Below are 27,993 nucleotides of genomic sequence, written 5' to 3'. Positions count from 1 at the left end.
AGATAGGCATCTGGAGCACTCGATGGCAGGAAATAGTACTGCCATCTTGCAAAACTGCTGCCATATAGTACTCCAGAAATGGTTTGACTCCTAAGCATACATCCCTGCTTTTCAACAAAGGATACAAAGAAAATTGATAATATAAGTAAATTAGAAAATTGTTTATAATCATCACATGCTCTATTTGAATCTTGAAAGATAAATTTTGGGTTTCATATTTCTTTATCTTAGTGAAACATTTACATTTATGTAGATATTTCAGTGCCTACATTTTATATTTTATCAATTAAATGTTTCTTATAGTGTTTTTTTTTTTAGTTTTTCGTATTTCTGTATATGAATCTTCACTATTTTGACAGTGAATGTCCAGCTCTGTGAAATGGGTAAATAAATAAAATATAAAAGCCATTTACCAAATGATTGTTTTGCACTATAGATTGGGGGACATGAACCCCCATTTTTTTCTACTACTTCTATTACCTGATTTGCTTAGTTCTCTTGGTATCCTTTGTTGAAAAGTATATCTAAATAGGCACAGGAGCTGGGAGTTAGCTGCATATATGTGCCTCTTGCCATTGACTTACCAATGTGTTCCGTTAGCTCCCGGTGGAGCTTTGCTGCTCCTTTAGTTAATGATACTAAGAGAATGAAGCAAAATGTATAATAGAACTAAACTGCAATTTTCTCCTGTTAAGTGTAGTCAGTCCACGGGTCATCCATTACTTATGGGATATTAACTCCTCCCTAACAGGAAGTGCAAGAGGATCACCCAAGCAGAGCTGCTATATAGCTCCTCCCCTCTACGTCATACCCAGTCATTCTCTTGCACCTAACTAATAGATAGGATGTGTGAGAGGACTGTGGTTGTTAAACTTAGTTTTTATTTCTTCAATCAAAAGTTTGTTATTTTAAACGGCACCTGAGTGTGTTGTTTTTTCTCAGGCAGCATTAGAAGAAGAATCTACCTGAGTTTGTGTATGATCTTAGCGGACGTAACTAAGATCCATTTGCTGTTCTCGGCCATTCTGAGGAGCGAGGTAACTTCAGAACAGGGGACAGCGGGCAGGTTCACCTGCAAGGAGGTATGTTGCAGTATATTATTTTCTAAGGAATGGAATTGACTGAGAAAATACTGCTAATACCGATGTAATGTAAGTACAGCCTTAAATGCAGTAGTAGCAACTGGTATCAGGCTGATATGTATGTATGTTTACACTTAAGTATTTCTGGGGAATGGCACTTCACTGGGAAAATACTGTATACATATAACTTTTTAGCCTAATCTGCAGTGTGAGCGGCTAGCAGCAGGCTTTTTAATAACATTTCATAATTTATATTTTAAACGTTTACTGGCATGTTAATCGTTTATTTATCTGAGGTACTTGGTGAAAAATTTTTTGGGCGTTATTTTCCACATGGCTGTCGTTTGTTTTGAATTAAATCAGTTTACTGAGCTTCCCTCACTGTTGTATTATGAGTGGGAGCGGCCTATTTTGGCGCTTTTATTGCGCAGTCACAGTCTGCCTTTTTCTCCTTGCATGATCCAGGACGTCTCTACAGAGCTCAGGGGTCTCCAAAACTAGTTTTGAGGGAGGTAATCACTCACAGCAGACCTGTGAGACTGTGCTTTGACTGTGATAAAAACGCTTATATTTTCAATTGTTATCCGTTTTTTGGTATTAAGGGGGTTAATCATCCATTGCTAGTGGGTGCAATCCTTTGCTAACTTAATGCATTTACTGTGAAAATTTGTTTTCTATAACTAATCCGGTTCATTGTTATTTCAACTGTGACAGTTTTTGTGTGCTTCTTAAAGGCACAGTAACGTTTTTTATATTGCTTGTAAATTTATTTGAAAAGTATTTTCCAAGCTTGCTAGGCTAATTGCTAGTTTGTTTTAACATGTCTGACACAGAGGAATCTCTTTGTGCAATATGTTCAAAGGCCAATGTGGAGCCCAATAGAAATTTGTGTACTAATTGCATTGATGCTACTTTAAATAAAAGCCAATCTGTACATGTCAAGAAAATTTCACCAGACAACGAGGGGAAAGTTATGCCGACTAACTCTCCTCACGTGTCAGTACCTGCATCTCCCGCTCAGGAGGTGCGTGATATTGCGACGCCAAGTACATCAGGTCGGCCATTACAAATCACTTTACAAGACATGGCTAATGTTATGACTGAAGTTTTATCTAAATTGCCAGAACTTAGAGGTAAACGCGACCACTCTGGGGTGAGAACAGAGTACGCTGATAATGTTAGAGCCATGTCTGATACTGCGTCACAATTGGCAGAACATGAAGACGGAGAGCTTCATTCTGTGGGTGACGGATCTGATCCAAATAAACTGGACTCAGACATTTCAAATTTTAAATTTAAGCTTGAGAACCTCCGTGTATTATTAGGGGAGGTATTAGCGGCTCTGAATGATTGTAACACGGTTGCAATCCCAGAGAAATTATGTAGGCTGGATAGATACTATGCGGTACCGGCATGTACTGACGTTTTTCCTATACCTAAGAGGCTTACAAAGATTATTACCAAGGAGTGGGATAGGCCGGGTGTGTGCCCTTTTCCCCCCTCCTATATTTAGAAAAATGTTTCCAATAGACGCCACCACACGGGACTTATGGCAGACGGTCCCTAAGGTGGAAGGAGCAGTTTCTACTCTGGCTAAGCGTACCACTATCCCGGTGGAGGATAGCTGTGCCTTTTCAGATCCAATGGATAAAAAGTTAGAGGGTTACCTTAAGAAAATGTTTACTCAACAAGGTTTTATATTACAACTCCTCGCATGCATTGCGCCTGTCACGGCTGCGGCGGCATTCTGGTTTGAGTCCCTAGAAGAGACCATTAGCTCAGTTCCATTGGATGAAATTATAGACAAGCTTAGAGTCCTTAAGCTAGCTAATTCATTTATTTCTGATGCCGTAGTACATTTAACTAAGCTTACGGCTAAGAATTCCGGATTCGCCATTCAGGCGCGCAGAGCGCTGTGGCCAAAATCCTGGTCAGCCGATGTGACTTCTAAATCTAAATTGCTTAACATACCTTCCAAAGGGCAGACATTATTTGGGCCCGGTTTGAAAGAAATTATCGCTGACATTACTGGAGGTAAGGGCCATGCCCTGCCTCAAGACAGAGCCAAACCAAGGGCTAAACAGTCTAATTTTCGTGCCTTTCGTAACTTCAAGGCAGGAGCAGCATCAACTTCCTCCGCTCCAAAACAGGAAGGAACTGTTGCTCGTTACAGACAGGGCTGGAAACCTAACCAGACCTGGAACAAGGGCAAGCAGGCCAGAAAACCTGCTGCTGCCCCTAAGACAGCATGAAGTGAGGGCCCCCAATCCGGAAACGGATCTAGTAGGGGGCAGACTTTCTCTCTTCGCCCAGGCTTGGGCAAGAGATGTCCAGGATCCCTGGGCGTTAGAGATCATATCTCAGGGATATCTTCTGGACTTCAAAGCTTCTCCTCCAAAAGGGAGATTTCATCTTTCAAGGTTGTCAGCAAACCAGACAAAGAAAGAGGCGTTTCTACGCTGTGTACAAGATCTTTTGCTAATGGGAGTGATCCACCCGGTTCCGCGGTCGGAACACGGACAAGGGTTTTACTCAAATCTGTTTGTGGTTCCCAAGAAAGAAGGAACCTTCAGACCAATCTTGGATTTAAAGATCCTAAACAAATTCCTAAGAGTTCCATCGTTCAAAATGGAAACTTACATCATCTTACCCATGATCCAAAAGGGTCAGTACATGACCACAGTGGATCTAAAGGATGCGTACCTTCACATACCGATTCACAAGGATCATTACCGGTACCTAAGGTTTGCCTTCCTAGACAGACATTACCAGTTTGTAGCTCTTCCCTTCGGGTTGGCTACTGCTCCAAGAATCTTCACAAAGGTTCTGGGTTCTCTCCTGGCGGTACTAAGACCGCGAGGAATATCGGTAGCTCCGTACCTAGACGACATTCTGATACAAGCGTCAAGTTTCCAAGCTGCCAAGTATCATACAGAGTTAGTAATGGCATTTCTAAGGTCACATGGGTGGAAGGTGAACGAAGAAAAGAGTTCTCTATTGCCACTCACAAGAGTTCCTTTCTTAGGGACTCTTATAGATTCGGCAGAAATGAAAATTTACCTGACAGAGGACAGGTTAACAAAACTCCTAAATGCTTGCCGTGTCCTTCATTCCATTCCACACCCGTCAGTGGCTCAATGCATGGAGGTAATCGGTTTAATGGTAGCGGCAATGGACATAGTTCCCTTTGCACGCCTGCATCTCAGACCACTGCAACTGTGCATGCTAAGTCAGTGGAATGGGGATTACTCAGATTTGTCCCCTATGCTGAATCTGGATCAAGAGACCAGAAATTCTCTTCTATGGTGGCTCTCTCGGCCACATCTGTCCAAGGGGATGCCCTTCAGCAGACCAGATTGGACGATTGTAACAACAGACGCCAGCCTGCTAGGTTGGGGCGCTGTCTGGAATTCCCTGAAGACTCAGGGATCATGGACTCAGGAGGAGAGACTCCTTCCAATAAACATTCTGGAATTAAGAGCAGTTTTCAATGCCCTTCTAGCTTGGCCTCAGCTAGCAACTCTGAGGTTCATCAGGTTTCAGTCGGACAACATCAGACTGTGGCTTACATCAACCATCAAGGAGGGACAAGGAGTTCCCTAGCGATGATGGAAGTCTCAAAGATAATTCTCTGGGCAGAGTCTCACTCTTGCCACCTATCAGCGATCCACATCCCAGGCGTGGAGAACTGGGAGGCGGATTTCCTAAGCCGCCAGACTTTTCATCCGGGGGAGTGGGAACTTCATCCGGAGGTCTTTGCCCAAATACTTCGGCGTTGGGGCAAACCAGATATGGATCTCATGGCGTCTCGCCAGAACGCCAAGCTTCCTTGTTACGGGTCCAGGTCCAGGGACCCGGGAGCGGTCCTGATTGATGCTCTGACAGCACCTTGGACCTTCAAGATGGCTTATGTGTTTCCACCCTTCCCGATGCTTCCTCGATTGATTGCCAGGATCAAACAGGAGAAAGCATCGGTGATTCTAATAGCGCCTGCGTGGCCACGCAGGACCTGGTATGCAGATCTAGTGGACATGTCATCCTGTCCACCTTGGTCTCTGCCTCTGAGACAGGACCTTCTAATTCAGGGTCCTTTCAAACATCAAAATCTAATTTCTCTGAAGCTGACTGCATGGAGATTGAACGCTTGATTCTATCAAAGCGTGGATTTTCGGAGTCAGTAATTGATACCTTAATACAGGCTAGGAAACCTGTTACCAGGAAAATTTACCATAAGATATGGCGTAAATATTTACACTGGTGCGAATCCAAGAGTTACTCATGGAGTAAGGTTAGGATTCCTAGGATATTGTCTTTTCTACAAGAAGGTTTAGAAAAGGGTTTATCTGCAAGTTCTTTAAAGGGACAGATTTCAGCTCTGTCCATCCTTTTACACAAACGTCTGTCAGAAGTTCCAGACGTTCAGGCTTTTTGTCAGGCTTTGGCCAGGATTAAGCCTGTGTTTAAGACTGTTGCTCCACCGTGGAGCTTAAACTTAGTTCTTAACGTTTTACAGGGTGTTCCGTTTGAACCCCTTCATTCCATTGATATCAAGCTGTTATCTTGGAAAGTTCTGTTTTTAATGGCTATTTCCTCGGCTCGAAGAGTCTCTGAGTTATTATCGGCCTTACATTATGATTCTCCTTATCTGATTTTTCATTCAGACAAGGTAGTTCTGCGTACTAAACCTGGGTTCTTACCTAAGGTAGTCACTAACAAGAATATCAATCAAGAGATTGTTGTTCCATCATTGTGCCCTAACCCTTCTTCAAAGAAGGAACGACTTCTGCACAATCTAGACGTAGTCCGTGCCCTGAAATTTTATTTACAGGCAACTAAAGATTTTCGCCAAACTTCTTCCCTGTTTGTCGTTTATTCTGGACAGAGGAGAGGTCAAAAAGCATCTGCTACCTCTCTCTCTTTCTGGCTTCGTAGCATAATACGTTTAGCCTATGAGACTGCTGGACAGCAGCCTCCTGAAAGAATTACAGCTCATTCTACGAGAGCTGTGGCTTCCACGTGGGCCTTTAAGAATGAGGCCTCTGTTGAACAGATTTGCAAGGCTGCAACTTGGTCTTCTCTTCATACCTTTTCCAAATTTTACAAATTTGACACTTTTGCTTCTTCTGAGGCTGTTTTGGGGAGAAAGGTTCTTCAGGCAGTGGTTCCTTCCATGTAAAGATCCTGCCTGTCCCTCCCGTCATCCGTGTACTTTTAGCTTTGGTATTGGTATCCCATAAGTAATGGATGACCCGTGGACTGACTACACTTAACAGGAGAAAACATAATTTATGCTTACCTGATAAATTCCTTTCTCCTGTAGTGTAGTCAGTCCACGGCCCGCCCTGTTTTTTATGGCAGGTCTAAATTTTAAATTAAACTCCAGTCACCACTGCACCCTATAGTTTCTCCTTTCTCGTTTGGTTTTGGTCGAATGACTGGGTATGACGTAGAGGGGAGGAGCTATATAGCAGCTCTGCTTGGGTGATCCTCTTGCACTTCCTGTTAGGGAGGAGTTAATATCCCATAAGTAATGGATGACCTGTGGACTGACTACACTACAGGAGAAAGGAATTTATCAGGTAAGCATAAATTATGTTTTTTTTTAAAATGTATGCTCTATCTGAATTATTAAAGAAAAAAATGGGGTTAATTTCCTTTTAAAGATAGTTTGCCTGTGCACTGTTGAGCTTTTTACTTATTTTGAGACATGAAAATCTTTTCTAATCTCATCTCCTTTTTTTCTGTATTTTCACAGATTTTCAACTGAACTCTCATCTTTCAACCTTGGCAAATATTCACAAGATTTACCATACCCTCAACAGACTGGTATGTTTGTGATGTTGGTGTTTTGACAGATACATATGAACACACACAGATATATATATATATATATATATATATATATATATATATATATATATATATATATTTATTTTACACTTACACACACACACACACATATATATATATACGCGCACATATATATATATATATATATATATATATATATATATATACACGCACATACATTCATTGCATTAGAGCCCTTTGCTGTAAAGTAGATGAAACATGAAAAAAGACATTTATGCAATATTCATATTTAAATGGATAGGAAAGTTAAACTTAAACTTGCATTATTCAGATAGAGCATGTCATTTTCAGGCACTTTGAAATTCACTTCTGTTTTCAAATGTGCTTCTTCTCTTGGTATCCCTTATTATAAATGAATACACACATATCCTACACTAATGGGAGCTAGCTGTTGATTGGTGCCTGCACACATTTGTCTTTTGTGATTGGCTAACTAGTTGTGTTCAGATAGCTGCCAGTAGTGCAATGCTGTTCCTTCAGCAAAGGATACCAAAATAATGAAGTAAATTGGAAAGTTGTTTAAAATTGTATGTTCTATCCATATAATGAAAGAAAATGTTGGGGTTTCCTGAGCCTTTTTGATAAATATTTACTGTATATATTTTACATTCCTATGTTATGCACATAGCAGAATATGTTTTAAGTATTGTGACAGAAAGCAAGGCCTGGTTATAAATGGAAGATATTTAAGACCAAGCATTGTACATGCTATTTCTCCTTTCAGTTAAAACCCCAGGGAGAAAGAGTGTGTATTTGATTATCCCAGACAGCTGGGAAGCTGTCCAGCAGCTAATCACAGGTGTGGCTAATTAGAAGTTGTGAGGGTTTAAATAGCAGCCTCACTTAGGCCTTGAGAGAGAGATATACAGCTACAGAAGCTGGTGTGTGTTTGTTACACTGTGTAAAAGACTTTTGTTCCTGTTAACTGTAAAAGGACATTATTTTTACAAAGCACTTGTGGAATGCTGTGAAGTGCTGGGACACATTTAAAAGCATTTATCTTTGCTGCAGAGGAAGGATTTCCCTCTGTTGAAAATGAACTGCCTGTTTGTTATTGCTGTGAAAAATAAAGCCTTTTGAACTACAGTGACTGTCCTGTGCTGCATTTGTGCCCTAGAAGACCGTGGTTAAAAGTGGTTCCTGTCACACTTGGTGGAGAATACGGGCAACCACGTTGTAAATCTGTGGGCATAATAATCTGCAAGCAACATGGAGGAGGTCATTAAAGCTTTGATCCATTCTAATGCTATACAGCAAGAGACTAACAGAAAAGCTGCTGAAAATAGTGCAGCACTGCAACAGTTGGTCTTGGCCCAGTCAGAGAGTGCTATGCTGCTGGCTAAATCACAGAAGGAGAACACTGAATTGTTGATACAACAGATGGCTGCTGTGCAAGCTGAGACATTCAGGAAGACCCGGGAGGAGCAGCAAAGTGCTACACAGACTCTGCAACGAGAGGTTCAAGCCATATCAGAAAGATTGAACTCTGAATATGTTGGTGGCAGCCAAGGTTCCAGAGTAATAAGGGCTAGTCATTATCTTCAAAAAATGACAGCAGCTGATGATGTTGAGGCGTATCTTTTGGCATTTGAACGCACAGCAGAAAGAGAAAAATGGCCGACAGTTGAGTGGGCGAGTATACTTGCGCCATTTCTTAGTGGTGAACCTCAGAAGGCCTACTTTGATTTAGAGCCAGCACAAGCCAGTGACTATGAGAAATTGAAAGCAGAAATCCTTGCACGCCTGGGGGTGACTTCGGCAGTCCGTGCACAAAGATTCCATTCCTGGATGTTTTCATCTCATAATGCTGCAAGATCCCAGATGTTCGACCTTATACACCTTGCCAGGAAGTGGCTGCAACCAGAGGTTAATTCAGCTACCAAAATAGTGGAACTACTGGTGATGGACCGGTTTCAGCGTGGATTACCTGCTTCCCTACGGCGGTGGGTTAATCAAGGTGATCCTCAAACAGCGGATCAGTTGATTGTATTGGTCGAAAGATTTATAGCTTCTGGAGAAGTTTTGCAACAATCTTCAATGGATCAGCCCCACAATCCCAAGTCCCAGAGCTCTACAAGAACTGGTAAGACTGTTCAGGGGATAAAGGGGATAAGAGAGCAGCAGGTGTATAGTCAAAACACCAGAGACATTTCCCCAGGAATTAAGGAAACATTTAAATATAACCAACCTGTAAGATGTTTTAAATGTAATGAGGTTGGGCATATTGCTAGAGACTGTGATAAAGATGAATTTATGGACTGTAATGTTGCACATTCACTATTGTCTAATAGCAACAGCTCTGTTAATAATGATTCCCATTGGTGTACTGTGACGGTTAATGGTAAAGTGTCTAGGGCTTTGCTTGATTCAGGAAGTATGGTCACACTAGTGGCTAAATCTTTAGTACCAAGTACTAGCTTGGAAAATATTGATGATTTGATAGATCTGGTTGGTGGCCCTGGTAATTTTAAAAAAGCCCAATGGGAGGACCCAACATTGGTAGAGGCAAGAAATAATATCAGGGTTATAAATGATGTTAATTGCAAAGTAAGTCAGCCAGGGAGAAGGAAACCTGAGCAAATATATCATATAAATCTGGTAAAACCTACAGAACTCCCTGTCACTGAACCAGAGGTAAATATATCGGAAACCCTATCTGTACATCAGAAGAGAGAGGTCAAGGATTTTATTAGAATGAACAAAGAGGTATTTTCTGTGGTACCGGGAAAAACTAATGTTATTAAGCATGACATAATAACAGAACCAGGGAAGAAGGTCTGCCTTAAACCCTATAGGGTCCCTGAGGCTCGTAGAAAGGCTATTAAACTGGAGGTAGAAAAAATGTTAAAGCTTGGGGTAATTGAGGAATCACAAAGTGAGTGGAACAGTCCAATCGTGCTTGTTCCAAAGCTGGATGGTTCATTAAGGTTCTGTAATGACTTTCGTAAGCTTAATTGTGTTTCCAAATTTGACACCTACCCAATGCCTAGGGTAGATGAGTTGATAGAAAGGCTAGGAAAAGCACGTTATCTCACTACAATTGATTTAGCAAAAGGGTATTGGCAGGTGCCTCTCACTAGTCAAGCAAAGGAAAAGACAGCTTTTTCAACCCCAGAGGGCTTATTTCAGTATACGGTGTTGCCATTTGGTTTACATGGGGCCCCGGCAACATTCCAGAGGATGATGGATAGAATTCTGAAACCCCATGTTCGTTATGCGGCAGCATATTTGGATGATGTTATAATTTATAGTACAGATTGGGAATCCCATCTTCCAAAAGTTCAAGCAGTACTTGATGCAATACGGTCCACTGGGTTAACTGCCAATCCTGCAAAATGTACCGTTGGTTTACAGGAAGCTAAGTACTTGGGTTATACTATTGGTAGAGGATTAGTTAAACCTCAGACAACAAAAGTAGAGGCCATACAGAACTGGCCACAGCCTCTAACTAAAAAACAAGTAAGAGCATTTATTGGGATAACTAGTTATTATAGAAGGTTTATCCCGAATTTCGCTACAATTGCGGCACCCTTGACAGATCTCTCAAAAGCAAGGGCCCCAATTATGATAAAATGGTCCCCAGAAGCAGAACAAGCTTTTAAGCATTTGAAAGATGCCCTTTGTGCCCATCCAGTTTTGGTAGCCCCCAATTTCGATAAAGATTTTATTGTACAGACAGATGCCTCTGATGTTGGTTTAGGAGCAGTTCTCTCGCAGGAGTGTCAGGGAGAAGAGCATCCTGTCCTTTTCCTAAGCAGAAAACTTATTCCACAGGAAAAGAACTATTCTATAGTGGAGATAGAATGCCTTGCCATTAAGTGGGCTTTAGAGACTCTTAGGTACTATCTGTTGGGAAGAAAATTTAAATTAATAACAGATCATGCTCCTCTCACATGGATGAGTCAGAATAAGGAAACAGATTCAAGGGTTACTAGGTGGTTTCTTAGCTTGCAACCCTTCAATTTTACTGTTGAGCACAGGGCTGGTCTTTTGCAGGGCAATGCTGATGGTGTGTCTCGGGTACATTCATTGATGTCCATGGTCGCTCAACCCACTGGGTGTGAGCTGGGGGGGAGGATATGTGACAGAAAGCAAGGCCTGGTTATAAATGGAAGATATTTAAGACCAAGCATTGTACATGCTATTTCTCCTTTCAGTTAAAACCCCAGGGAGAAAGAGTGTGTATTTGATTATCCCAGACAGCTGGGAAGCTGTCCAGCAGCTAATCACAGGTGTGGCTAATTAGAAGTTGTGAGGGTTTAAATAGCAGCCTCACTTAGGCCTTGAGAGAGAGATATACAGCTACAGAAGCTGGTGTGTGTTTGTTACACTGTGTAAAAGACTTTCTTTCATGTAATTAGCAAGAGTCCATGAGCTAGTGACGTATGGGATATACATTCCTACCAGGAGGGGCAAAGTTTCCCAAACCTTAAAATGCCTATAAATACACCCCTCACCACACCCACAATTCAGTTTTACAAACTTTGCCTCCGATGGAGGTGGTGAAGTAAGTTTGTGCTAGATTCTACGTTGATATGCGCTCCGCAGCAAGTTGGAGCCCGGTTTTCCTCTCAGCGTGCAGTGAATGTCAGAGGGATGTGAGGAGAGTATTGCCTATTTGAATGCAGTGATCTCCTTCTACGGGGTCTATTTCATAGGTTCTCTGTTATCGGTCGTAGAGATTCATCTCTTACCTCCCTTTTCAGATCGACGATATACTCTTATATATACCATTACCTCTGCTGATTCTCGTTTCAGTACTGGTTTGGCTTTCTACAACATGTAGATGAGTGTCCTGGGGTAAGTAAATCTTATTTTCTGTGACACTCTAAGCTATGGTTGGGCACTTTGTTTATAAAGTTCTAAATATATGTATTCAAACATTTATTTGCCTTGACTCAGAATGTTCAACTTTCCTTATTTTTCAGACAGTCAGTTTCATATTTGGGATAATGCATTTGAATTAATCATTTTTTCTTACCTTCAAAAATTTGACTCTTTTTTTCCTGTGGGCTGTTAGGCTCGCGGGGGCTGAAAATGCTTCATTTTATTGCGTCATTCTTGGCGCAGACTTTTTTGGCGCAAAAATTATTTTCCGTTTCCGGCGTCATACGTGTCGCCGGAAGTTGCGTCATTTTTTGACGTTATTTTGCGCCAAAAATGTCGGCGTTCCGGATGTGGCGTCATTTTTGGCGCCAAAAGCATTTAGGCGCCAAATAATGTGGGCGTCTTATTTGGCGCTAAAAAATAAGGGCGTCGCTTTTGTCTCCACATTATTTAAGTCTTATTTTTTCAGTGCTTCTGGTTGCTAGAAGCTTGTTCTTTGGCATTTTTTCCCATTCCTGAAACTGTCATTTAAGGAATTTGATCAATTTTGCTTTACATGTTGTTTTTTCTCTTACATATTGCAAGATGTCTCACGTTGCATCTGAGTCAGAAGATACTACAGGAAAATCGCTGTCTACTGCTGGAGCTACCAAGCTAAGTGTATCTGCTATAATTTTTGGTATCTGTTTCTCCAGCTGTTGTTTGTATTGCATGTCATGACAAACTTATTAATGCAGATAAAATTTCCTTTAGTACTGTTACATTACCTGTTGCTGTTCCGTCAACATCTAATTTTCAGAGTGTTCCTGATAAACATAAGAGATTTTATTTTTTAAATCCATTAAGAAGGCTATGTCTGTTATTTCTCCTTCTAGTTTACATAAGTCTTTTAAAACTTCTCTTTTTTCAGATGAATTTTTAAATGAACATCATCATTCTGATACTGATAATGGTTCTTCTGGTTCAGAGGTTTCTGTCTCAGAGGTTGATGCTGATAAATCTTTGTATTTGTTCAAGATGGAATTTATTCGTTCTTTATTTAAAGAAGAATTAATTGCATTAGAAATAGAGGATTCTGGTCCTCTTGATTCTAAATCTAAACGTTTAAATAAGGTTTTTAAATCTCCTGTAGTTATTCCAGAAGTGTTTAATCTCCCTGATGCTATTTCTGAAGTAATTTCCAGGGAATGGAATAATTTGGGTAATTCTTTTACTCCTTCTAAACGTTTAAGCAATTATATCCTGTGCCATCTGACAGATTAGAGTTTTTTTGGGACAAAATCCCTAAGGTTATGGGGCTGTCTCTACTCCTGCTAAATGTGCTACTATTCCTACGGCAGATAGTAATTCATTTAAGGATCCTTTAGATAGGAAAATTGAATCCTTTCTAAGAAAAGCTTACTTATGTTCAGGTAATCTTCTTAGACTTGCTATATTTTTAGCGGATGTTGCTGCAGCTTCAACTTTTTGGTTAGAAGCTTTAGCGCAACAAGTAACAGATCATAATTTTATAGCATTATTATTATTCTATAACATGCTAATAATTTTATTGGTGATACCATCTTTTGATATCATTAGAGTTGATGTCCGGTATATGTCTCTAGCTATTTTAGCTAGAAAAGCTTTATGGATTAAACTTGGAATACTGATATGTCTTCTAAGTCAACTTTGCTTTCCCTTTCTTTCCAGGGTAATAAATTATTATTTCAACTGTTTCTGGAAGGAAGGGAACTTTTTTTCCAAAGGATAAAAAATCTAAGGTAAATTTAGGTCTAATAATCATTTCGTTCCTTTCCTCACAATAAGGAACAAAAGCCTGATCCTTCATTCTCAGGAGCGGTATCAGTTTGGAAACTATTTCCAGTTTGGAATATATCCAAGCCTTTTAGAAAACCTATAGCCAGCTCCTAAGTACCCATGAAGGTGCGGACCTTATTCCAGCTCAGCTGGTATGGGGCAGATTACGTTTTCTTCAAAGAAATTTTGATCAATTCCGTTCTCAATTTCTGGTTTCAGAACATTGTTTCAGAAAGGTACAGAATTGGCTTCAGTTAAGGCCTCCTGCTAAGAGATATTTTTTTTTTTTTTTTTTTTTTCTTTCCCGTGTCCCAGTTAACACAGCAAAGGCTCAGCATTTCTGAAATGTGTTTCAGATCTAGAGTTGGCTGGAGTAATTATGCCAGTTCCAGTTCTGGAACAGGGGCTGGGGTTTTATTTTATCTCTTCATTGTACCAAAGAAGGTCAATTCCTTCAGATCAGTTCCGGATCTATCAATATTGAATCGTTATGTAAGGATACCAACATTCAAGATGGTTACTGTAGGACTGTCCTGCCTTTTGTTTAGCAAGGGCATTATATGTCTACAATAAATTTACAGGATGTGTATCTACATATTCCGATTCATCCAGATCACTTTTAGTGTCTGAGATTCTCTTTTTAGACAAGCATTACCAGTTTTGTGGCTCTACCGTTTGGCCTAGCCTCAGTTCCAAGAATTTTTTTCAAAGGTTCTCGGTGCCCTTCTTTCTGTAATCAGGGAACAGGGTTTTTTGGTATTTCCTTATTGGACAATATCTGGGTACTTGCTCAGTCTTCTCATTTTCGAAGAATCTCATACGAATCGACTTGTGTTGTTTCTTCAAGTTCATGGTTGGAGGATCAATTTACCAATCAGTTCATTGATTCCTCAGACAAGTGTAACCTTTTTAGGTTTCTAGAATAGATTCAGTGTCTATGACTCTGTCCTTGTCAGACAAGAGAAGTTTAACATTGATATCAGCTTGTCAAAACCTTCAGTCACAATCATTCCCTTTGGTAGCCTTATGCATGGAAATTTTAGGTCTTAGGACTGCCGCATCAGATGCGATCTCCTTTGCTCGTTTTCACATGCGACCTCTTCAGCTCTGTATGCTGAACCAATGGTGCAGGGATTACTCAAAGATATCTCAATTAATATCTTTAAACCGATTATACGACACTCTCTGACATGGTGGGCAGATCACCATCGTTTAGTTCAGGGGGCTTCTTTGTTCTTCCGACCTGGACTATAATCTCAACAGATGCAAGTCTTACAGGTTGGGGAGCTGTGTGGGGGTATCTGACGGCACAAGGGGTTTGGGAATCTCAGGAGGTGAGATTTCCGATCAATATTTTGGAACTCTGTGCAATTTCAGAGCTCTTCAGTCTTGGCCTCTTCTGAAGAGAGAGTTGTTCATTTGTTTTCAGATAGACAATGTCACAACTGTGGCATACATCAATCATCAAGGAGGGACTCACAGTCCTCTGGCTATGAAAGAAGTATCTCGAATTCTGGTTTGGGCGGAATCCAGCTCCTGTCTAATCTCTGCGGTTCATATCCCAGGTATGGACAATTGGAAAGCGGATTATCTCAGTCGCCAAACGTTGCACCTGGGCGAATGGTCTTCACCCAGAGGTATTTCCTCAGATTGTTCAAATGTGGGAACTCTCAGAAATAGATCTGATGGCTTCTCATCTAAACAAGAAACTTCCCTGGTATCTGTCCGGATCCAGGGATCCTCGGGCGGAGGCAGTGGATGCATTATCTCTTCCTTACAAGTGTCATCCTGCCTATATCTTTCCGCCTCTAGTTCTTCTTCCAAGGGTATTCTCTAATATTCTAAAGGAATGCTCGTTTGTCCTGCTGGTAGCTCCAGCATGGCCTCACAGGTTTTGGTATGCGGATCTTGTCCGGATGGCCTCTTGCCAGCTGTGGACTCTTCCGTTAAGACCAGTCTTTCTGTCTCAAGGTTCTTTTTTCCATCAGGATCTCAAAACCTTAATTTTAAGGTGTGGAGTTTGAACGCTTGATTCTTGGTCAAAGAGGTTTCTCTGACTCTGTGATTGATACTATGTGACAGGCTCGTAAATCTGTATCTAGAGAGATATATTATAGAGTCTGGAAGACTTATATTTCTTCAGGATGGTTTAGGTAAAGGTTTGTCCGCAAGTTTCTTGAAAGACAAATCTCTGCTCTTTCTGTTCTTTTTCACAGAAGGATTGCTAATCTTCCTGATATTCATTGTTTTGTACAAGCTTTGGTTCGTATAAAATCTGTGATTAAGTCAATTTCTCCTCTTTGGAGTTTGAATTTGGTTCTGGGGGCTCTTCAAGCTTCTCCTTTTGAACCCATGCATTCTTTGGTCGTTATATTACTTTCTTGGAAAGTTTTGTTTCTTTTGGCCATCTCTTCTGCCAGAAGAGTCTCTGAATTATCTACTCTTTTTTGTGAGTCTCCTTTTCTGATTTTGCATCAGGATAAGGCGGTGCTGCGAACTTCTTTTGAATTTTTTACCTAAGGTTGTGAATTCTAACAACATTAGTAGAGAAATTGTGGTTCCTTCATTATGTCCTAATCCTATGAATTCTAAGGAGAAATCATTGCATTCTTTGGATGCTGTTAGAGCTTTGTAATATTATGTTGAAGCTACTAAGTCTTTCCGAAAGACTTCTAGTCTATTTGTCATCTTTTCCGGTTCTAGAAAAGACCAGAAAGCTTCTGCCATTTCTTTGGCATCTTGGTTGAAATCTTTATTTCATCATGCCTATGTTGAGTCGAGTAACACTCCGCCTCAAAGGATTACAGCTCATTCTACTAGGTCAGTTTCTACTTCCTGGGCGTTTAAGAATGAAGCTTCGGTTGATCAGATTTGCAAAACAGCAACTTGGTCCTCTTTGCATACTTTTACTAAATTCTACCATTTTGATGTGTTTTCTTCTTCTGAAGCAGTTTTTGGTGGAAACGTACTTCAGGCAGTGGTTTCAGTTTGAATCTTCTGCTTATGTTTTTTCTTTAAAATTTTATTCTGCGTGTGGATTATTTTCAGCAGGAATTGGCTGTCTTTATTTTATCCCTCCCTCTCTAGTGACTCTTGTGTGGAAAGATCCACATCTTGGGTAATCATTATCCCATACGTCACTAGCTCATGGACTCTTGCTAATTACATGAAAGAAAACATAATTTATGTAAGAACTTACCTGATAAATTCATTTCTTTCATATTAGCAAGAGTCCATGAGGCCCGCCCCTTTTTTGTGGTGGTTTTGATTTTTTTGTATAAAGCACAATTATTCCAATTCCTTATTTCTTCTGTTAAGTGTGATCAGTCCACGGGTCATCATTACTTCTGGGATATTACTCCTCCCCAACAGGAAGTGCAAGAGGATTCACCCAGCAGAGCTGCATATAGCTCCTCCTCTCTACGTCACTCCCAGTCATTCTCTTGCACCCAACGACTAGATAGGATGTGTGAGAGGACTATGGTGATTATACTTAGTTTTATATCTTCAATCAAAAGTTTGTTATTTTAAAATAGCACCGGAGTGTGTTATTATCTCTCTGGCAGAGTTTGAAGAAGAATCTACCAGAGTTTTTGTTATGATTTTAGCCGGAGTAGTTAAGATCATATTGCTGTTTCTCGGCCATCTGAGGAGAGGTAAACTTCAGATCAGGGGACAGCGGGCAGATGAATCTGCATAGAGGTATGTAGCAGTTTTTATTTTCTGACAATGGAATTGATGAGAAAATCCTGCCATACCGATATAATGTCATGTATGTATACTTTACACTTCAGTATTCTGGGGAATGGTACTTCACTAGAATTACACTGTAAGAAATACATAAAGCTGTTTAATAACTAGAGATTATGTTTAACGTTTTTGCTGGAATGTAAAATCGTTTTCATTTGCTGAGGTACTGAGTGAATAAATGTTTGGGCACTATTTTTCCACTTGGCAGTTGCTTAATCTGTTTTCTGACAGTTTCTGTTCTCCCTCACTGCTGTGTGTGAGGGGGAGGGGCCGTTTTTTGGCGCTTTTACTATGCATCAAATATTTCAGTCAGCAACTCATTGTATTCCCTGCATGATCCGGTTCATCTCTACAGAGCTCTGGGGTCTTCAAAACTTATTTTGAGGGAGGTAATTTCTCTCAGCAGAGCTGTGAGAATTATAGTTTGACTGAGATAAAAAACGTTTATTCTGTAATTTGTTTCCTGCTTTCAGAATTTGTTATCTTTGCTAATGGGATTAAACCTTTGCTAAAGTTGTGTTGTTTACAAGGATTGAGGCTATAACTGTTTCAATTTATTAATTTTCAACTGTCATAGATCTTCTGTGCTTCTTAAAGGCACAGTACGTTTTAATATTATTCTAATTGAATTGTATTTCCAAGTTGCAAGTTTATTTGCTAGTGTGTTAAACATGTCTGATTCAGAGGATGATACCTGTGTCATTTGTTGCAATGCCAAAGTGGAGCCCAATAGAAATGTATGTACTAACTGTATTGATGCTACTTTAAATAAAAATCAATCTGTACAAATTGAACAAATTTCACCAAACAACGAGGGGAGAGTTATGCCGACTAACTCGCCTCACGTGTCAGTACCTACATCTCCCGCTCAGAGGGAGGTGCGTGATATTGTAGCGCCGAGTACATCTGGGCGGCCATTACAAATCACATTACAGGATATGGCTACTGTTATGACTGAGGTTTTGGCTAAATTACCAGAACTAAGAGGTAAGCGTGATCACTCTGGGGTGAGAACAGAGTGCGCTGATAATATTAGGGCCATGTCAGACACTGCGTCACAGGTGGCAGAACATGAGGACGGAGAGCTTCATTCTGTGGGTGACGGTTCTGATCCAAACAGACTGGATTCAGATATTTCAAATTTTAAATTTAAACTGGAAAACCTCCGTGTATTACTAGGGGAGGTGTTAGCGGCTCTGAATGATTGTAACACAGTTGCAATACCAGAGAAAATGTGTAGGTTGGATAAATATTTTGCGGTACCGACGAGTACTGAGGTTTTTCCTATACCTAAGAGACTTACTGAAATTGTTACTAAGGAGTGGGATAGACCCGGTGTGCCGTTCTCACCCCCTCCGATATTTAGAAAAATGTTTCCAATAGACGCCACCACAAGGGACTTATGGCAAACGGTCCCTAAGGTGGAGGGAGCAGTTTCTACCTTAGCTAAGCGTACCACTATCCCGGTGGAGGATAGCTGTGCTTTTTCAGATCCAATGGATAAAAAGTTAGAGGGTTACCTTAAGAAAATGTTTGTTCAACAAGGTTTTATATTGCAACCCCTTGCATGCATTGCGCCGATCACGGCTGCAGCGGCATTCTGGATTGAGTCTCTGGAAGAGAACATTGGTTCAGCTACTCTGGACGACATTACGGACAGGCTTAGAGTCCTTAAACTAGCTAATTCATTCATTTCGGAGGCCGTAGTACATCTTACTAAACTTACGGCGAAGAATTCAGGATTCGCCATTCAGGCACGCAGGGCGCTGTGGCTAAAATCCTGGTCAGCTGATGTTACTTCTAAGTCTAAATTGCTTAATATACCTTTCAAAGGGCAGACCTTATTCGGGCCCGGGTTGAAAGAGATTATCGCTGACATTACAGGAGGTAAAGGCCATGCCCTGCCTCAGGACAAAGCCAAAGCCAAGACTAGACAGTCTAATTTTCGTTCCTTTCGTAATTTCAAAGCAGGAGCAGCATCAACTTCCTCTGCACCAAAACAGGAAGGAGCTGTTGCTCGCTACAGACAAGGCTGGAAACCTAACCAGTCCTGGAACAAGGGCAAGCAGACTAGGAAACCTGCTGCTGCCCCTAAAACAGCATGAATTGAGGGCCCCCGATCCGGGATCGGATCTAGTGGGGGGCAGACTTTCTCTCTTCGCCCAGGCTTGGGCAAGAGATGTTCAGGATCCCTGGGCGCTAGAGATAATATCTCAGGGATACCTTCTGGACTTCAAATACTCTCTTCCAAGAGAGAGATTTCATCTGTCAAGATTGTCAACAATCCAGACAAAGAAAGAGGCGTTTCTACGCTGCGTACAAGAGCTCTTGTTAATGGGAGTAATCCATCCAGTTCCACGATCAGAACAGGGACAGGGGTTTTACTCAAATCTGTTTGTGGTTCCCAAAAAAGAGGGAACTTTCAGACCAATCCTGGACTTAAAGATCCTAAACAAATTCCTAAGAGTTCCATCGTTCAAGATGGAGACTATTCGGACAATTTTACCTATGATCCAAGAAGGTCAGTACATGACCACTGTAGATTTAAAAGATGCTTACCTTCACATACCGATTCACAAAGATCATTATCGGTACCTAAGGTTTGCCTTCCTAGACAGGCATTACCAGTTTGTGGCTCTTCCATTCGGATTGGCTACAGCTCCAAGAATCTTCACAAAGGTTCTGGGTGCTCTTCTGGCGGTACTAAGACCGCGGGGAATCTCGGTAGCTCCATACCTAGACGACATTCTGATACAAGCTTCAAGCTTTCAAACTGCCAAGTCTCATACAGAGTTAGTGCTGGCATTTCTAAGGTCACATGGATGGAAGGTGAACGAAAAGAAAAGTTCACTCGTTCCACTCACAAGAGTTCCCTTCCTGGGGACTCTTATAGATTCTGTAGAAATGAAGATTTACCTGACAGAGGACAGGCTAACAAGACTTCAAAGTGCTTGCCGCACCCTTCATTCCATTCAACACCCGTCAGTGGCTCAATGCATGGAGGTAATCGGCTTAATGGTAGCGGCAATGGACATAGTACCCTTTGCACGCTTACACCTCAGACCACTGCAACTGTGCATGCTAAGTCAGTGGAATGGGGATTACTCAGACTTATCCCCTTCTCTGAATTTGGATCAAGAGACCAGAAATTCTCTTCTATGGTGGCTTTCTCGGCCACATCTGTCCAGGGGGATGCCATTCAGCAGACCAGACTGGACAATTGTAACAACAGACGCCAGCCTTCTAGGTTGGGGTGCCGTCTGGAATTCTCTGAAGGCTCAGGGACAATGGAGTCAGGAGGAGAGTCTCCTGCCAATAAACATTCTGGAATTGAGAGCAGTTCTCAATGCCCTCCTGGCTTGGCCCCAGTTGACAACTCGGGGGTTCATCAGGTTTCAGTCGGACAACATCACGACTGTAGCTTACATCAACCATCAGGGAGGGACAAGAAGCTCCCTAGCTATGATGGAAGTATCAAAGATATTTCGCTGGGCAGAGTCTCACTCTTGCCACCTGTCAGCAATCCACATCCCGGGAGTGGAGAACTGGGAGGCGGATTTCTTAAGTCGTCAGACTTTTCATCCGGGGGAGTGGGAACTTCATCCGGAGGTCTTTGCCCAAATACTTCGACGTTGGGGCAAACCAGAGATAGATCTCATGGCGTCTCGACAGAACGCCAAGCTTCCTCGTTACGGGTCCAGATCCAGGGATCCAGGAGCAGTCCTGATAGATGCTCTGACAGCACCTTGGGACTTCAGGATGGCTTACGTGTTTCCACCCTTCCCGTTGCTTCCTCGATTGATTGCCAGAATCAAACAAGAGAGAGCATCAGTGATTCTAATAGCACCTGCGTGGCCACGCAGGACTTGGTATGCAGACCTGGTGGACATGTCATCCTGTCCACCTTGGTCTCTACCTCTGAAACAGGGCCTTCTGATACAGGGTCCCTTCAAACATCAAAATCTAACTTCTCTGAAGCTGACTGCTTGGAAATTGAACGCTTGATTTTATCAAGACGTGGGTTTTCTGAGTCAGTTATTGATACCTTAATACAGGCTAGGAAACCTGTTACCAGAAAGATTTACCATAAGATATGGCGTAAATACCTATATTGGTGTGAATCCAAAGGTTACTCTTGGAGTAAGGTTAGGATTCCTAGGATATTGTCTTTTCTACAAGAAGGTTTAGAAAAGGGTTTATCTGCTAGTTCTTTAAAGGGACAGATCTCAGCTCTGTCCATTCTGTTACACAAACGTCTGTCAGAAGTTCCTGACGTCCAGGCTTTTTGTCAGGCTTTGGCCAGGATTAAGCCTGTGTTTAAAACTGTTGCTCCACCATGGAGTTTAAACCTTGTTCTTAATGTTTTACAGGGCGTTCCGTTTGAACCCCTTCATTCCATTGATATAAAGTTGTTATCTTGGAAAGTTCTATTTTTAATGGCTATTTCCTCGGCTCGAAGAGTCTCTGAATTATCAGCCTTACATTGTGATTCTCCTTATTTGATTTTTCATTCGGATAAGGTAGTCCTGCGTACTAAACCTGGGTTCTTACCTAAGGTAGTTACTAACAGGAATATCAATCAAGAGATTGTTGTTCCTTCTTTATGCCCAAATCCTTCTTCAAAGAAGGAACGTCTACTGCACAACCTGGATGTAGTCCGTGCACTAAAATTTTACTTACAGGCAACTAAAGATTTTAGACAAACTTCTCTGTCATTTACTCTGGGCAGAGGAGAGGTCAAAAAGCTTCCGCTACCTCTCTTTCTTTTTGGCTTCGTAGCATAATTCGTTTAGCTTATGAGACTGCTGGACAGCAGCCTCCTGAAAGAATTACAGCTCATTCTACTAGAGCTGTGGCTTCCACTTGGGCCTTCAAGAATGAGGCCTCTGTTGAACAGATTTGCAAGGCTGCAACTTGGTCTTCGCTTCATACTTTTTCCAAATTTTACAAATTTGACACTTTTGCTTCATCGGAGGCTATTTTTGGGAGAAAGGTTCTTAAGGCAGTGGTTCCTTCTGTATAAAGAGCCTGCCTATCCCTCCCGTCATCCGTGTACTTTTGCTTTGGTATTGGTATCCCAGAAGTAATGATGACCCGTGGACTGATCACACTTAACAGAAGAAAACATAATTTATGCTTACCTGATAAATTCCTTTCTTCTGTAGTGTGATCAGTCCACGGCCCGCCCTGTTTTTAAGGCAGGTAAATATTTTTTAATTTATACTCCAGTCACCACTTCACCCTTGGCTTTTCCTTTCTCGTTGGTCCTTGGTCGAATGACTGGGAGTGACGTAGAGGGGAGGAGCTATATGCAGCTCTGCTGGGTGAATCCTCTTGCACTTCCTGTTGGGGAGGAGTAATATCCCAGAAGTAATGATGACCCGTGGACTGATCACACTACAGAAGAAAGGAATTTATCAGGTAAGCATAAATTATGTTTTTATATGCTTTCGCACTTTTTTCTTATCACCCCACTTCTTGGCTATTGGTTAAACTGAATTGTGGGTGTGGTGAGGGGTGTATTTATAGGCATTTTAAGGTTTGGGAAACTTTGCCCCTCCTGGTAGGAATGTATATCCCATACGTCACTAGCTCATGGACTCTTGCTAATATGAAAGAAATGAATTTATCAGGTAAGTTCTTACATAAATTATGTTTTTGTTCCTGTGAACTGTAAAAGGACATTATTTTTACAAAGCACTTGTGGAATGCTGTGAAGTGCTGGGACACATTTAAAAGCATTTAGCTTTGCTGCAGAGGAAGGATTTCCCTCTGTTGAAAATGAACTGCCTGTTTGTTATTGCTGTGAAAAATAAAGCCTTTTGAACTACAGTGACTGTCCTGTGCTGCATTTGTGCCCTAGAAGACCGTGGTTAAAAGTGGTTCCTGTCACAGTATTTATAAATAGATATTTATATATATATATATATATATATATATATTCATATATATATTCATATATATATATATATATATATATATTTCTTTCTAATGACACGATGAGTCCACGGATCATAATTAATTACTGTTGGGAATATCACTTATCGACTCTCATATTTAATAAAACAATTAATTCACAAATATCTACTATTAAATATGGTTATTACATAGGAAGTCATTCGTGAGGATATCAAATTTTTGATATCCAATTTATAACAAATTGTATAAATGTAATTATCCGCTTGAATACAAATTAAGGTATCAAATATTACTAGTAAACAAACCACCGGTCTTAAAACTAATTCTAAATACATAATTTATATCCAATTATTGCTGCAAAACAAAGAGTTAACATAAGAGAACCCATTTGAAAATATCACTCATATGTTTTCATAGGAATAACAATTGTATCCAATTTCTGTTATGTAACCTTAAGTCAACAACCAATGAGAAAGCGGCTAATAGGTTTAAATAAGACCGCCAAACCACACTGGAGCATTATGTATGAAAAAGGCTGCAGGTGACAGCCGAAACGCGTCCAACGTATTGCTCCATTTCTTCAGGAACCAACATCAAACGCTAAAAGTCTGCGGACAATCCTACAAATCTGAAAATTGATACAAGCTTGCTGATAATCCAACTACAGTACAAACGTTTCTGCTTTGCAGAGTAAACAAAAGTACATTAGGAGAACTGTCTACAAAAAGAATCGCTAACAGCAAGAAGCTGGGTTATATCTTTCTCTTTGTGAAGAGCTCCAGACGTTCTTCACTCCACAGCACTACCCCATACAAAGGGTGAGACCAGAAAGCAAGAAGCTGGGATAAAGTTTTTTCTCTTTGTGAAGAGCTCCAGACGTTCTTCACTCTACAGCACTACCCCATACAAAGGGTGAGACCAGAAATATAACAGCGATCAAGTTCAGCGCTTACTGTGACACTCGAAGTTGCCCCCTGGTGGGTTTTACCAACAAAGGTCACAAAAAAACAAAGGCGAATCATCGGACACTGATCTTTTTACACTTTGCCAGCAAAGTACATTTGTGGAAAATCAAGATACCCCTTGGTGGGGTTTTCTTCAACAAAGGAGAAAAAAAGAACAAGATCCTTCATACGGAAACTACAAAAGGAATTCATCATCAAAAAAATCTATACCGGTATAGTTAACAAATTCTGTCATCCAACTCCAAAGGTGGTACTTCTATTTAAGCCCCGGGCAAACCATTATACAAAAGTAAGAGACTAATACACAAACCACATATATTGTGTCTTGATGTAAATTTATGTATGTATGAAATTATTATTATTTTTTCTATCAAACTATCGTAATTTTTGCAAATATATCCCATATTATATTCATATCCCCCAATATCAAATTCATATCCCCTAAAATATACAGGACGTAAATTGTTTACCAAAAGAGTTTTATTTGTATTTTAGAACCAGATACTTTTAAACCATACATAGTGTTGAGTTTACTCGTTTATAAATCAATCAATTATATAGTTGCATACCGGATCCGGGTTACAAAAAGCAACACACGGCTATATATTATTAATTGTGTTTTTATCCTTCCTTACACCGTTCTCTATACAAATGCACAAATATTGTTTTTAGGCTATTGATATATACGTTTTATGCACAATTATTTATTGCATCTAATGAGTGAATCAAATTGAACTGAATAAATGTATTTATTTTAACCAAACATCTAGATATTTGTCTTTTATATTATAATTTATTACACTTCATTTTGTATACAATAGATTGAATATATTCATACAGAAAAAATACACAACTAATTTAATTCAATAAATATAACCACTAGGCGAACTAAGACTGAGGAAACCTTTTCTCCTACATTGGTGTGTCCGGTCCACGGCTTCATCCTTACTTGTGGGATATTCTCATTCCCTACAGGAAGTGGCAAAGAGAACACACAGCAGAGCTGTCCATATAGCTCCCCCTCTGACTCCGCCCCCCAGTCATTCTCTTTGCCGCTCTGAACAAGTAGCATCTCCACGGGGGTGGTAAAGAGTATGTGGTGTTAGTTGTAGTTTTTTATTTCTTCTATCATGAGTTTGTTATTTTAAAATAGTGCCGGTTTGTACTATTTACTCTACAGCAGAAAGTGATGAAGATTTCTGTTGAGAGGAGTATGATTTTAGCACCAGTAACTAAAATCCATTGCTGTTCCAACGTAGGACTGTTGAAACCAGAGAACATCAGTTGGGGAGAACAGTTTGCAGGCTTAACTGCTTCAGGTATGATCAGTCAATTTTCTAACAAGACCATGTAATGCTAGATGACTGTCAGAAATTCCCTCTGGGATAGGTAAGCCATTTTTTCTTAGACACTGTATAAAATGATGGCTTATATTTAGGGCTCTATGCTGGTTGACACTATTGTGGGCTTTAAAATCGATTGCTTTTTAGCATGTTTTTCACTATAAATAAGGTGTTTTTGCAGACTTTAAAACACTTTTGGGGTTTAATTTCGGCCTGGCACTTATTTGGACACCTAAATCTAGTCAGAAAGGCCCCTCCACTCTGGAATGAAGAGGGAGGAGGCCTCATTTTCAGGCCTCAATTGCGCAGTTGATTTTGCCTAGGCAGTCAATGCAGCTTCATGTGGGGCATCAGAAAGGACTCCAGAGAGGCTTATTTCCTACTAAAATAATCCCTATGAAAGGTAAAGACTACAGGGGAAGCTGAGGCTAGTTCTGTAGTGTGTTAACTGGTTAATAACTGTTATTAGCTCCGGTTTGGGCATTAAGGGGTTAATTGGTCTGACAATTTGTGTGCAATCTTTTCAAAGCATTAAGGCTCTGTGGTGAAAATTTCATTAAAATCGGATGTTTATTTCATGTTTTTTTTATGTTTCAGTAATAATGTGTGCTCTTTTATTATTTAAAGAGACAGTAACGTTTTTGTCAAAAATAATTTTTATTGCATTGTAGTTCTGTTTAAGCTTGTCAAACATGTCTGAATCTTCAGATAGCCTATGTTCTGTATTTCCAAAGGCCAAGGTGGTTCCCCCATTAAATTTATGTGTGCAGTGTGCCATAGCGTCCAACCAGCTTAAGGACAGTACAATCACACTTAAAAATATAGCCCAAGATGATTCTTTAGCTGAAGGTAGTGAAGATAGCTTGCTTTCCTCTCCTTCTGTGTCAACACCAGCTATGCCCGCGCAGGCGATGCCCAGTACATCTAGCGCACCAATTGCGATTACTATGCAACAATTAGCATTTTTTATCAAACTGCCAGCCTTTCCCAGGAAGCGTGATTGCTCAGTTTTAAACGCAGACAATGAGCAAGCAGACGCAGAGGATTTATCTGTAGTGCCCTCACATCAAACTGACTTGGCAGTGAGGGAGGGCCTGTCTGAGGGAGAAATTTCTGACAGGAAAAGTTTCTCAGCAGGCAGAGCCTGATACCATAACATTTAAATTTAAGCTAGAACACCTCCGTGCCCTACTTAAGGAGGTCCTAGCTGCACTTGATGATTGTGATCCTTTGGTGATCCCAGAAAAATTGTGTAAAATGGACAATTTCCTAGAGGTCCCAGTACACACTGATGCGTTTGCGATACCTAAGATGGCGGATATAGTGAATAAGGAGATGGGAGAAGCCAGGTGTTCCTTTTGTTCCCCCTCCTATATTTAAGAAAATATTCCCCATTGTTGACCCCAGAAGGGGCGCATGGCAGACGGTCCCTAAGGTAGAGGGGGCAGTTTCAACGTTAGCTAAGTGCATATCTATTCCAATAGAGGACAGTTGCGCTTTCAAAGATCCTATGGATAAAAAATTAGAAGGATTGCTTAATAAAATTTTTGTTCAGCAAGGTTTCCTTCTTCAACCAATTTCGTGCATTATTCCTGTCACCACGGCGGCGTCTTTTTGGTTCGATGAACTAGAAAATTTGCTCCAGAAGGAGACTCCATATGATGAAGTCATGGACAGAATTCACGCACTGAAGTTGGCTAATTCCTTTATTTTAGATGCCGCTTTTCAATTAGCTAAATTAGCGGCGAAAAATTCAGGTTTTGCAATAGTGGTGCGCAGGGCGCTTTGGCTAAAATCTTGGTCGGCGGATGTGTCGTCCAAAACAAAATTGCTTACTATTCCTTTCAAGGGTAAGACCCTATTTGGGCCAGAATTGAAAGAGATTATTTCAGACATCACTGGGGGAAAGGGCCATGCTTTTCCACAGGATAGACTTTTCAAAGCAAAAAATAAGTCTAATTTTCGTTCCTTTCGCAATTTCAGGAACGGACCGGCTCCTAGCTCTACAGCCTCTAGACAAGAGGGTAACACTTCTCAGCCCAATCCAGTGTGATATCCCTTTAAGGGCTATCCCCTCCCAGCTTATTCTCCTCCCTTTATAAGGCGGCAATCTACTATCATTCCTTGCCTGAAAATTGAAGTGTATTGTTTGCTAACACTTGTTAGCTTCTAGTTTTCATCCTTCAGGTCATACCTCGACAAGTTCAATACTTGTACCTCTAAAGATTCATTGGATTCAACTACAGTCCTTTTTGAACTTTCTATTTTTGAACCTTATCACTACGCTGCCGGATCTTCTTTCTCCGCGTCCCGGAACTAAGCTGCACACACACACAGCCTCTGACCGCTAACGGCTGTGATCTTTCAGAGCTCCTCTTCAAAGTGGTTGGGTATCGTATACTACACAAGTTAACAACTGGGAACAACTATATGCTTATG

General features: G+C 40.7%; 1 protein-coding gene across 1 annotated transcript in view; it reads left to right on the top strand.

The window, feature by feature from the left end:
- Positions 1 to 27,993, top strand: part of DCUN1D4 (defective in cullin neddylation 1 domain containing 4) — a gene marked incomplete in the record, with an annotated part of 616,246 nt that overhangs the window by 76,890 nt on the left and 511,363 nt on the right. Inside the window, 1 exon segment of the mRNA XM_053703976.1 lies at positions 6,838 to 6,908. Within this exon segment, the coding sequence (XP_053559951.1) occupies positions 6,838 to 6,908 (71 nt within the window).

Source organism: Bombina bombina, chromosome 2 (genome assembly GCF_027579735.1).
Source record: "Bombina bombina isolate aBomBom1 chromosome 2, aBomBom1.pri, whole genome shotgun sequence".
Lineage (NCBI taxonomy): Eukaryota > Metazoa > Chordata > Amphibia > Anura > Bombinatoridae > Bombina > Bombina bombina.
The sequence above is the reverse complement of the archived record's forward strand: the minus strand, read 5'-3'. Positions and strand labels throughout refer to the sequence as shown.